The 13,199-nt window shown below is 41.9% G+C and overlaps 1 protein-coding gene and 1 pseudogene across 7 annotated transcripts in view; one reads left to right on the top strand and one right to left on the bottom strand.

Moving 5' to 3' along the window:
- garnl3.S (GTPase activating Rap/RanGAP domain-like 3 S homeolog) overlaps positions 1 to 7,180 on the top strand; it is a 107,136-nt gene extending 99,956 nt beyond the window's left edge. For all 7 annotated transcript variants that reach the window (XM_018232598.2, XM_018232597.2, XM_041575356.1 and 4 more), the window contains 8 exons: positions 100 to 258; positions 1,596 to 1,662; positions 2,462 to 2,569; positions 2,814 to 2,932; positions 3,365 to 3,500; positions 3,805 to 4,008; positions 4,168 to 4,285; positions 4,377 to 7,180. In XM_018232598.2, coding sequence (XP_018088087.1) covers positions 100 to 258; positions 1,596 to 1,662; positions 2,462 to 2,569; positions 2,814 to 2,932; positions 3,365 to 3,500; positions 3,805 to 4,008; positions 4,168 to 4,285; positions 4,377 to 4,539 — 1,074 coding nt within the window. In that variant the 3' untranslated portion in view covers positions 4,540 to 7,180. The remainder of the gene's footprint in view (positions 1 to 99; positions 259 to 1,595; positions 1,663 to 2,461; positions 2,570 to 2,813; positions 2,933 to 3,364; positions 3,501 to 3,804; positions 4,009 to 4,167; positions 4,286 to 4,376) is intronic.
- A 1,679-nt stretch (positions 7,181 to 8,859) lies between these two features.
- On the bottom strand, positions 8,860 to 10,618 carry LOC108700507 (annotated as a pseudogene).
- Positions 10,619 to 13,199: the final 2,581 nt, after the last annotated feature.

The following is a 13,199-nucleotide window of genomic DNA, read 5'->3' as shown; positions in this document are numbered from 1 at the left end:
AGATGTCCGGAGATCTGGTTTTCCTTAAAACAGTCTTTTTTGACAGGTGTGCCAGTTATAATCTGACTCCCTTCAATATATTCATGTGTTAATTTGCAGGAAATTTGTCTGTCGGATCCTCCAGTGGTAATGACCCTCGTGGATGGTCCAACAGGGGAAAATGACAACATGATCTGCGTTGCTTACCGGCACCAATTTGATTTGGTTAATGAGAGCACTGGAGAGTCTTGCCGACTGCATCATGTTGATGCAAGTAGGGTAAGTGAAATAACTAGGCAGAATGGCTTGGATAATTGGATTGTTGGCAACGGTATCTTTTTAAGGATTGAATTTCATGATACTTTGCAAACTCCAGGCAAGATGTTTTCAGACTGTGCCTTAAGTGCAGAATCGGAGTGGCCTACCAAAGTACCAGACAACCTCCTGGTTGACGCCAGTCAAGGCCAATTTCAGTCATTTTTTTATTTTCACTGTACGTCTATATGATACCTATAGCTGTTCACATCTGTGAGAGTGATTGTGAGATGTTAGGTTCTCTGGTGGACCCTAGGATGTCCAGCGCTATCTTGGTTCCTACCCAAGACTCCATCTCGGCTAGAAAATTGCCACCAGTGCTGAAAAAAAACTTAATCTAGGAGAAACAATTGAGTTTACATTCCCTCTGCAAATAACTATTTTTGGTTGAGGAAGAACCATAAATAGGAGGATGCTTGGCTGTTTTCCATGCTTATTGAAAATTATTTGGAATTATCTGTCAGCCAAAAAGCTTATGATTCAGAGAGAGAAACAGATATAGTGAGTCCTATATTAGAACCAAAGAGTTGAAATTAGACCCAAAAAAGATTAAATCTCCATTTGTTTCCCTTTCTGCTGATACAAGAGTCTGTTCTCCACAGCATTTGGGTTATTGGTTGGGCAGCTGCTCTACCCAATCTGCAGAGCTGGCTGAAGAAATGGAGGGTGCCCAAAGCCATTCAATCAGAAGTGAGCCAAGGGCTGCAGTTATTTTCTTTGGGGGGTAAATAATTTTGACTTTTTACAGTGTTTCTGCAATCGCTAAGTAACCGCTTTCTTGAGGTTGGTCTATAAATAATTCTTTATGTAACACAACAGTTGCTTGATTTTGTGAGGGTAATTGGTTTTCTTCTATTGCTTTCTGCGTGGGTGAGAACAGACTGGATTAATGCAATCTATATACATTTTTTGGATAAGTTAATGTTTGAAGCTTTGAATTCTTCTTCTCAGCTACAAGCAGGTGTAGCCTCTGGAATGTTCTAATATCAAGAACAATTCATTCTTGGTTATTATGACCTAATGCATTGTTACAGGCTTATTGCCTACATGTTGAATCAAGCCTCTTCCACTTGGGGCAAAAACAATTGCAATAAGTGCTTAAATCAAATTCCAGGTTAACAAACTTCATGGAGAACATTGCAACTCCATCTCTACAGTTCTATTTATTATCCCAGAAGCCAGACACATCCTAACCATTTTGCCTCTAAGTGGCTTTACTGCATTCCTAATTCTTTGATAATAATACAACGTGTTTTTATAAAGTTCCGTTTGTCTACTAGCCTAACACATTATCATTGCAGGTTCATTTTGTTGCAGCTATTGATGTATATGAAGATGGAGAAGCAGGATTACTTCTTTGCTACAACTGTAAGTGATGTTTAGACCTTATATTTGTCATGAAAACAAAATCCAGCAAAATCCAAGGCTCGGATTGAGAGAGAAGTCAAGGAAATGTCATATTCTTTGTGTATTTATTTGCAGCACCAACTACCATCTTTGTGGTGAATGGTTTAAATGCTCTAATTGGCTATAAGAGGTCTCCTCTTATTGCTTAATGCACTCATTTGCTCTTGATGAGTCTATCCTGTGAACCAGTGATGCACAAGTCCAAAAATGCATAAATTGTGCCGAACCTGACCCACCATCCTCACCCAACCTGAACTCAGCCTTGCCCACCATGCTGCAATGATTTATGTACTTCTCCAACATTATGGAATGGGGGTGGGGCAGATGTTAGAATATAAGTAACAGCCCAGCAAGATGTTTAGCAAAGGGGGTTGAGATAGAAAGTGAGAAGGTTGAGTAATTGGTCTAGGAAAGATGGGCTGGCCATTAGAATGACAGCATTAGAATGTAAACGACATAGTAGTGGTGCACAGATCCCCTTGAAACCCATGGGTTTATCTTCTTGTCAGGTGGGTGGATGGGATATGCTCATAAAACACCACCTTCATCAGATCCAACCCATCATAGATTTATTATTTGCCCTTTCCCATTTGGATCTACCTACATCATGAAACAAAAAACCCAACACTCTGAAGAAGACTAAGATTTATTCTCAACAGATATTATTGAGCCTTTCTAGCTTGTTCCCTGCTGGATAGATTCTGTTCATGTTGAATTTGAGGCCCAATGAGCCATAACATACCTTTCTTTTCTTTTACAGATATGTGCTATTATAAGAAAGTATGTCCCTTCAATGGAGGTTCCCCACTCATACAGCCATCCGCCTCAGACTTCCATTTCAGCTGGAACCAAGTTCCAAATGCAGTTGGTAAGTCCTCTAAGCTCCTTGTAATTCTAAGCTCAGCTTTCATATAATAAAGGGCTTTTCAATTAAATGTGGCCCTCACCCTCCCCAAAGGAAGCCACAAAGCTGAAAGTGATTCTTGTTTCCACATAAGCAGAGATCTGTATATTTTAGGGGGGATGATTTCCTTTAAGAATTCAGAATGATGGATCTGGATCTCTTATGTTTAGTCCCAGCATTACAGTGGATTTTTTCTTTTCCCCCCCAGTGTGTGCGTTCCCATATATCCTGGCTTTCACCACTGATTCCATCGAAATCCGGTTGGTTGTCAATGGTAATTTGGTTCACACGGCCGTCGTCCCTGAACTGCAGCTGGTGGGCTCCAGGGTGAGCAGTGAAGCCTTTAAAATATTCTGTAGAATATAGCTGTCCATGTAAATGCTGACAGAGGTTCTGTACTATGGTAGCCTAACAATCCCAACCAATATATATGTACTATAGATACTGATCAGTTTATCAGTTTATTTAGCTGATATGGAAATCTCTTTTGTTAATTCCACCATGCTGGTCAATGAAGTTTCAATGAAGTTTCATTGGCAGATGAGGAATTCAAGAGGTGTCCTTTAGGTATCTATTTTTGTCCAGCCTTTGGGTCGAACAGAGGAGCAGCCCATGTATGGCCACCTATGGATAGGCATCATGAATGACAGCCTACACCTCCATTTGACCCTCTAGCTGGAGGATTCTGCATTCACTAGCTCCTATTAGGTGTCTGCTCCTTTTCTAGAAACATGTGTCAACCCATTGTTATCTCTCCAGTCAGATATTTATTTCAAAGCAACGGCAGCAGTGGGTTCATCGTCCAACAGCAGTTCGAAGGATACAAGTTCACATAGCTCTCCAATGACACCTACAGGCTACGAACTGCCAGTGTTCCCATCGTCTCCAGGAGAAGGTATATTGAGGCAGCAGATGCTTTAAGAAGCAATAAACTCATCTAGAATTGTATTATAAAACATCATGTAACCCAGCTGTAAATGAAAAAGATATTAGAAGTCACTGAGGCGTTCTGTGACCATATAAAGGCACAAGGCTGCAGGCTGAGTTATACAGGGAACTCTGAGTATCACAAGAGATAATGTACCCCCTTACTGTAAATTAGAGTTATCACTATAATTCATGTTTTTTCTCTTGACTGTAACAACGGTAAGCTTCACACATCTGATTTCCTGATTATGTCTCTGTTACTGTGGCTGAAGTGCAATGCCGAAACATCTACAAGATTCCTCTGAGTAATCTGGTTGGACGAAGCATCGAACGACCTCTAAAATCCCCGCTGGTCCCCAAAGTCATCACTACGCCAACCTCCATTGGTCTTAGCGGAATCCCGGTCACACATTCGTTATCGCTGTCCCGCATGGAAATCAAGGAAATAGCCAGTAGGACAAGGAAGGAATTATTAGGTAACAAGATTGATTATAAATAAGGATTACTTGTATATATAAACCTGAGCATTTGTGGGGTAGTTTTCCTTAGCATGATGATTTTCCAATCAGCACCCAGTTCCATGTAGCTAGCTGCCAGATGTACATTGTCCACCTGATACAACAATCCTTTTTTAGGTCTCTCTGAAGAGTCAGCACCCAAATCTGAATCTTCGCACAAGCAGAAGAAACTCGGCAGGAAGCCAACGGACGAGGACAGTAAGCAGGAAACCCCAGATTCGCCGAGCACCGAAAGGTCAGTTGTTAATCCATTGCCTTGTTAGTTAGGTCGGCCGGATCTAAGTCAATCTAGTAATGGAGTTTATCTTCTCCCCTCTCATCCTCAGGATCAATTTAGGGTCATTTGAAAGCAATTCGGAAGGCCAGCAACACTGTTCAACCAGTTCCGACCCTGACACGAATATCAGCGTGGAAGAGAGTCCTCCTTTCAACAACAGCCCCTTCCTCTTGGCTGCTTCCTTTGATGAGGATATTGTGGATTTAAAGTGAAGACAATCTCCGTTACCCTGGTCCTCTTCTCCCTCCTCTTCCTCACAACCATCTACTCTTGGAAGGTTAAAATTTCCACGTTTAAGGTATCATCCACCATGGCTCCCACCCATTGTCTTAGAGTCACTGTCCACATCAAGAGGGGCCACCAGTCTCGCCTAACTGGTAGGCTTTATAGGAATGTCACAACATGGATTCATGGGACCAGGAGTTGAGGACATGAATGTTCTATGTGTGCTGCAGTGCTCACACAGTCTATTCTAAGACTAACCAATCACAATGCTGCATTCTTGTTAACCATGTTTCCCTCCCCTTCTGCTCCCTGTTATTCAGACTTCAGCACCCACAGTTGAAGTTGCTATAGGGGTAACACTTTTTTCTTTATTTCTTTAACCATACTGATTTCTAGAGCAAGGATAAGTGCACCCCCATTTATTCTACAATACAGGAAAATCCTTGCTCAGTTTATTCACCCTCACTTTCAAATTTTAAAAAAAATGTTGTCAGGACAAACCACTCCAGCCTGAAAATTTTTAAATCTTTAGCTGACAGTTGCCATAAATTTCATAGGAAATTACAGGGAAGTTCTCGAAACAAAAATACTTGGTTAAGAAACTGACTGATCTTATTTCCCAGCTGCTATACACACATATATATATATATATAGTACTTCTGACCTTCTCACTCTTCCTAAAACGCAATGCAAATAGGAGAAAGGGACATTTGATGGTGTAAGTCAGCAATGAGTTATTGCAAACGATTACATCTCAGCAAAGGTCACTACATTTCAGCAAAGGTCACTTTATTGTGCCAAAGTGTACAGAACATATGCATTCAATTTTTTTCAATGTTGCTTCACTCTTTCAACTGAGGTCAAAATCAATGTTAATTTGTGTGTAGCTTGCACTTTTATCCATGTAAGCTCATAAATTCACTTTCTAGCAGGTATAGTAGGGAGAGATGGTGCCTATAGTAACAGTAGGATAATAGTCTCTGGGAAGGGACTGTGAGGCTGTGTGATAGGTATAGTAGGGACAGATGCCCATCATCTGTCTTGGTTAATACAGGTCAGGGAACGTGGAGTATCACCTGTATTATAAGGGATAATGTACCCCCTACTATAAATGATAAGGATATCAGAGGCCACTGTTCTGTGACCATATTATAGACACAAGACCATAGCCTGAGGACTATGATGTGACTAATACCTTTACGTTCTTCTGGGTGTACAGAATTCCTTTCAATACAAGAGTTGTACTTTCGAACAAATTAAAGACCTCACACAATATGAACAAAAGTATCTGCAATTTGCTGCTGAAAACACAGAATTGGCGTATCTTATATATGAATAAGAAGCCAATGTTTGTACTAATTCCAGCCAGGGGGCAATGATTGATAAGCAGGGGAATTCACCCTTACACATATCTAAAGGACAAGACGCAATTCTTTGGTTTGCCCTCTGTAAAAGAAAGTGAAATGAAAGACTAAGACTAAGACCAAATTTAGAAAGAGTCGTACAGAGGCTACTGTATACTAATGGGGATGGGATAATAGTGCACTCGGGATGTTGTATCAGTTTCCAGCATGCCCTGTTTAGCACCATTCTAATAGGATTATAGCAATGCTACACTCAGTAGACCACCTGCATCTGTATATGTCATTGGTGGTTCCAGTTTATAGCCCTTCACTGGATGTCAAGATAAAGGATCACTTTCCAAGGTCCTGAACTGTCACAAGTCTCTGTGCACTGCTGCTTTGCACACTGGAGTCAGGGCGGCCTTATTATTTGTGACCTGTAGGGGGCGCTGTTGCTATAGGTTCTGTTTTTTTAATTGGAGAAAATTTAAGCTTTTACATAATTGAGTCATTTTAATATGCAATGATGATTCCCCCAAACACCCACCCCTCGGCCTACATCGACTGTCTACAAATGCCAAAACTATTAAAGGGGCGCACCAGTTACAACCCCCCTACGTGCACCTCTGCTAGTGTTGTGACATCACCTTTGTATTGTGACGTCGACAGCCTGTACAATGCATGCCTGCTTTCCCTGAACCCCGCCCACCCCCCTTTCCTTCCCGCTATTGCACTTCAATGGATTGATTGACAACCTCTCGTTGACCTGTTTCAATGTGAACACTTAAACACTACTATAAGCCTTTAAATAGAACATTTGAAGGGTGTGGGGGAGGGGAGAATATTTTTTTCAGATTTTATTTATTTATTATTAGGTATTTAAATTGTTAAACGGACAAAAAAAAAAATAGTCGAGATGTTAAAAGTTTGTACCAATTCCCTCCCCTCCCTACCACCCCTTATTTTGCCCCCCCCCATGACCCTTTGAATTTTAGCAGTAGTTTTGTAACCAATGATCACTGTTAGACTGTTGCTCAACCTCTGTGATATAAAAACAAATGGAAAAAAAAATCTACCACCAAGTGTCTTAACTTATATTGTATTGCCATTGTTTCTAATGCCAAGTGATAATGTACATGTTTTGTGTTTCAGATGTGGCCTGTAAAGATACTAAAGTATTAATACTTAATAATAATATTTTAAAGTGCTGTGGGATCACTGCTGTGATGGTAAATAAAAAAAGGTACTTTTGTTCTCAGATGTAATAAATATTTATGAAGTTTAAGCTTGGTCTTCTTGGATAATATGGGTGTCCTCTATGGGCAAATCAGTCAAATAAAGTTTATTGGGGAGAGTGCTTATTTGTGCCCTGGGTTTCTATGTATCTGTAACCTTTTGAGCTAAGGGGGCCCAGCCTGAAGGCCAGTTTGGGGGAGATTTGGGGTGAATGCTTATTTGTTCCCTGGGTATCCCTGGAACTATAGCAGGGTGACTGTTACCCCAATGTTTCTATATATCTGTAACCTTGTTATGAGCTAAGTGGGCCCAGTCTGAAGGCCAGTTAAGGGGAGATATGGGGTGAGTGCTTATTTGTGCCCTGGGTACCCCTGGGACTATAGCGGGGTGACTGTTACCCCAGTGTATCAATGTTTCTGAATAGGGGGAGATAGAGGAGTTTTGGTGCTGGCTGCCATTTGAGCTTCCACAATGTCCATATTCACCCCATTAACACAAGAGACAAAAGGACGGCCAGGCTTGATGTGTGCATTCAATTGCCCTAGAACTTCATGTTTTCTATACAAATGTGGCATACCCTAGTATCACACATTATGCAATTTTTTTAAAAAAAATAATGTTATTAAAGAACAATAAGCTATACTGTCATACTGTACTGCCTAAGGGAAGCACTATGGCAGCGCCATTGTACAAAAATATATGTCGAGAAGGAATGTTTGACTAGATACAAACAGGAATTGAGACGATATGGAGGATACAGGTGTAAAATAATGGATTTATTCAACTACAGGAATTACACACAATCTGATGTGTAACAGATGAGAGAACCTTGTGCATTTCTTGGTGATGATGTACATTATCTATATTCACATTTGATGCAGGAAAAGTAGCACAGAATTATTATACACAAGGGGTTAATATACAGGAGTGTCAGGTGATCCCTCACCTATTGGTGAAAGACAATAGGAAGAAGATTCCTCTGACAACAGCTATTTCTTGGACCTCCAGACAATACAAATAATGACAGAACAATCCCTACCAGAACCGAATAAAACAAGTCAGTTTTAAGTATTAAAAAAAAACAGATGTCAGGACAAAGATAATGATTTGTTTCTTTTTGGAAACTTAAATTTACATTAACTTCAACCCTACCTGCCTTTAGCTGTTTTAATGAGGAGAGCAGGAGAGATAAGAACACTGAGCGGAGATACTGTAAACAAAACAACTCAACTTTTTAAAACAGCAAATTTTCAAATTATTAAAAAGGGTAGTCACTTCCTCAGGATGGGAAACCAGATTTAGGAATGTATCTGATAATCCCCTATTTGCATAGATAAATGACAGTTGCCTTATGTTACAAGATAAAAGGGCAAGTAAAGGAAGCCCAGTTCCTCAGCTGGCACAGAGCTTAAACGGGAAAGGAGTCAATACAGGAGGTGAGAGACAAAATGAGTGTGAGCATTGGTAACATGGGAAGAGAGAGAAAGAGAAAATACATTGGTGAGTGAGCCCTTGGCCTCGGGTGGGCCTGACACCCAAAGTATGGCTCCATAAACAACATGTCCATTGTAACCAACTCAGAGTATGTGCAATAGTGTAGTCACTCTCAGTTGTACATATGAAAGATTAATGCGACTGTCTACCTACAAGCCCCCAGAACAGGGAAGTCCTTTATGCACTCTGGAGTCTGAGGAACCTCCAGAATTCCCATTCCGCTATTGGACAGAGTCATGAGAATGATCCATAACGTTGGGCACTGCCTGAGCCTCGGAAATGAGCTTCAATCTGCTCCAGTGTTTTCCCTTTGGTCTAGGGGACGCAGAATGACGTGAAAAGAGCGCTAATGTCGCAGAAACCAGCAAAGAGACCAAAGGTCCCATAAGAGGTGAGAGAAACCTGTAATAAAGAGACACAGCAAAAGAAAAGGCATGTTCAGATTTGTTAAAGGGTTTGTTCACCTTTAAATTAACTTTTAGTATGATGTAGAGAGTGATATTCGGAGACAATTTGCAATTTGTTTTCATTTTTTATTTGTGGTTTTTGAGTTATTTAACTTTATTATGCAGCCACTCCCCAGTTTGTAATTTCAGGCATCTGGTTGCTAGGGTCCAAATTACCCTAGCAACCATGCACTAATTTGAATAAGAGACTGGAATATGAATAGGAGAGGACCTAAAAAGTAGCAATAACAATACATTTGTAGCCTTACAGAGCATTTGTTTTCAGATGGGGTCAGTGACCCCTTTTTCAAAGCTGGAAAGAATCAGAGGAAGAAGGCAAATAATTAAAAAACTATAATGAATAAACAACGAAGACCGATTGAAAAGTTGCTTTGGCCATTCTATAACATAATACAAGTTAACTATAATGTGAATCACCCCTTTAAACAGACTGTTACAAGCAGAGGGTGCATCATTATGTAACTGTATGGTCTTTAAAGGGGAAGGAAACCTCCTCGGCGCTAACCCCCCACCCCCCTTCCCGTGTATTGCCCCCCCTCCCTCCTCCCCCCCCGGCCTACCCCTCCCGCTGGGCAAATGCCCCTAACTTGTTACCCTTCTGCGCAGGTCCAGTCCAGGGAGTTCACAGGCGACATCTTCTTCCACGCGATCTTCTTCCTCCTTTGACCGGCGCATGCGCAGTATGATCATTTCGCCAGTACGATCTACTGCGCATGCGCGTGACTTTTGGCGCATGCGCAGTAGATCCGTACCGGCGAAATGCTCCTACTGCGCATGCGCCAAAACGCCGGTCAAAGGAGGAAGAAGATTGCGTGGAAGAAGATGTCGCCTGTGAACTCCCTGGACTGGACCTGCGCAGAAGGGTAAGTAACAAGTTAGGGGCATTTGCCCAGCGGGAGGGGTAGGCCAGGGGGGAGGAGAGAGGGGGGGCAATACACGGGAGGGGGGAGGGGGGTTAGTGCCGATGAGGTTTCCTTCCCCTTTAAGAATGCTGTTTAAAGGAGAAGTATGCATAAAGGTACATACAATTCAGAATTGCACCATCCCTGTAAGATATATAACCAAAAGCCCTGGTTTTGGACTCTCTCTAGATATGAATCAATCAAACTCACTATAAGGTCATGAAACTCTTTTGTCACTAGAAATGCACAGCCCCAGTTAGTGACCACACACCGCTGGCCACACCCCGTGCCCGGAGAGGGAAGATTTCAGACATGATCAGCCAATTGCAAAGCCTGTGGTCTGCATTGGGGCCCTGCAGGAACCTTAAGGCAGCCATTGCTTCTGAGGTTTTGCCCTGCTGGATGAGATACCTGGGGGTTTCCGACATGAAGCACATGAATATCAGCATCAGAAGAGGTGGGACGCAGCAGAGCACAGCCAGCCAGCGCCAATTCAGCAACATCCCTGCAAACGTAGAAAGCAAAACCTTCAGTAAAACATTACTGATAACAGATACCATAAGATACCACTGTAAAAAGAAGTGATTGTAAAATAAAGTTCAAACCGCTCAAAATACTTTGAGCTTCATAACAGATTTGCAACAGAACAGGAGCGCCTAACCCCTACCCTCCCATTGGCTGTTCAGACAAAATCTTCTGTTACTAATGCTAGAGGCAACATCGGACACTTCTCTGCTCAGTTTTATTGCTTCTTTCACAGTCAGGCCGAAGTAAGCAGAGAAGCAATAGAAGATGCCTCCTGCATCAGTCATTTAGAACTATGATCTACTATGTAATCTCTAACTAGTCTTTAATGGATAGAAACTAGCAGTAACATAACTAGAGTCCCCGGGCCAGGGCGCAGGATGTGCACCTGGCCCGGATTTATTGTATTTATTGTGTTATTTTTATCGATCTGAGAAAGATGTTGTAGAGCTTTTGTAGCAAAATTTGTATAGAGTAGTTCGTCCTCAGATAGAAATGGGAATTTCCTTTGGTAATTATTGTGAATTTGTCAGTAGCAACATCTTTGATCAATCTCAAGTTTTAATTTTGCCAGTTCAGTAATGTTCTATTATTTTTCCCCATTGGAAATGTTGGGTTACCCATCCATGTGAGATAGATGGATTTGCCTGATGTGAGTTTAAATCTGTGCTTTACTGTATTCCAAGTTTTTTATGTGTCTAAGAATAGGGGATGTTCATGCATATCTGGAGGAATGTCTTTTTGCTGAGAGTGGAGTAAGAAATTAAGAGACAGGCCTCCTGTCAGTACTTGATCAAGTTCTGTTGACGTATATACATTTCTATTGTAGATCCAATCACCTGCGAAATGTAAGAGTGATGCCTCATTGTATTCACGTATGTTTGGGAAATTTACCCCACCCATCTCTTTAGTTTGTTGCAACTTAAACAGGCTTATCCTAGGTCTTTTTTGTTTTGTCAGACTACTGTGAGGAAGGGTTCCCGAGTCCATAGCAGGACCTCACCTCTTCCGTACATTATCTGTATCTGACAGCCCGGGACACTTTGAGGAGTGGTTTCCTCCTGGCCCCCCCAAGCTGTCTCAGTGCTTCGCTCCACCGCCTCAGCCCCGTTCCACCCAGCAGCATCATGGGGGTGCAGGGCTTCCAAGAGTTCCTGGAGAAGTGTTGCCCAGGGCTGTGGTGCCCCTGGACTTGTTGAAGTTGGCCAGGATCATTGCCAGACAACAGCACAGGGCCCAGGGGTTCCCAAGCACTGGATTTAGTGGGTGGGCGGTCACAGTCCTTGGCGCACAGTCCTAGCGCCCACATACCCCCCTCCGGTGCGAGCGCACATGCTAGCCCCCTGGAGCACTGGGGAGCTGTGCTCCCCAGTAAATGGCTGGGCGCCATGCCATCCTAATATACTGCTGCCCTAGGCCTGGGCCTTTGTGGCCTTGCCACTCACACAGGGCCCCAAACCCGCCCTCACACAGGACGCCAAACCTGCCCTCACATAAATCATAAAAAATGAAAACCAAATGCAAATTGTCTCAGAATATCTCTCTTCATCATACTATTAATTTAAAGGTGAACAACACCTTTAAATGCGGGGGCCAGAAATGGGCTGCCAGATCAATTCAGTGCACCGTTTATAACCACGGCAGGGCATACTGGGTGCTAGTAAGGCCTGCTTGTAATTGATCTGGCAACCTCTTATTCTGTTGTTGCTGTCCTCATGCTCTGCAGAGACTCAAAGTTGGGGCCTGTCAGCCTTGCTGCAACCCTCTTCAGTTTTGAGTTGTAGTTCCGTAAGAGTTGATTGGGGAAGGTATATTCTGAGTGGCAATCATAATTATTTTTTATTTATTTAACCTCTTAGTGACCAATCTGCACTTGGCATTGTTATGAATGTGCTGTTGCCCTTGGCTTGTGTAGCGGATCTATTTGCTAACACAATAAGCCCCCAAATGAAATGAAATGTGCTCTGCTCCACATATTTTATATTATATTTTATTCCCCCTTTATTCATTTCATAATCACTGCTGAGTGTTTTTTCTAACCAGGCCAACACCCTGCAGCTCGACTTATCCTACATGGGTCATATAAAAAACTATTAGGGGCAGATTTATCAAGGGTCGAAGTGAAGTTGAGGGAATTTTCGAAGTAAAAGAATTCGAAATTCAAAGTAATTTTTTGGATACTTCGACCATCGAATAGGATACTACGACTTCGAATTTACTTCGACTTCGTTTCGAAGTAAAAATCGTTTGAATATTTGACCATTCGATAATTGAAGTACTGTCTCATTAAAAAAACTTCGACTTCAATACTTCGCCAAATTAAACCTGCTGAAGTGCTATGTTAGCCTATGGGGACCTTCTACATCATTTTAAGAGGTCGAAGTAAAATCCTTCGATCGATCGCTGAAATAGTTCGAATCGTTTCATTCGAACGATTTAATCATACGATCAAACGATTTTACTTCGATTGTTTGATGGCCAAATTCGGTGAAAAATACTTTGACTTCGATATTCGAATTCGAAGTATTTTAATTCGATGGTCTAATTTCGAAGTATGTTACACTTCGAAATTCGACCCTTGATAAATCTGCCCCTTAAAGCACATTATTGTGACCATCTTATAGATTTAGGCAATAATACATGTTTTATGGGCCAGTTTCATGCCTGAGAGACGACCACA

The sequence above is a fragment of the Xenopus laevis genome, chromosome 8S (genome assembly GCF_017654675.1).
Source record: "Xenopus laevis strain J_2021 chromosome 8S, Xenopus_laevis_v10.1, whole genome shotgun sequence".
Lineage (NCBI taxonomy): Eukaryota > Metazoa > Chordata > Amphibia > Anura > Pipidae > Xenopus > Xenopus laevis.
This window is presented reverse-complemented; position numbering and strand designations above follow the sequence as displayed.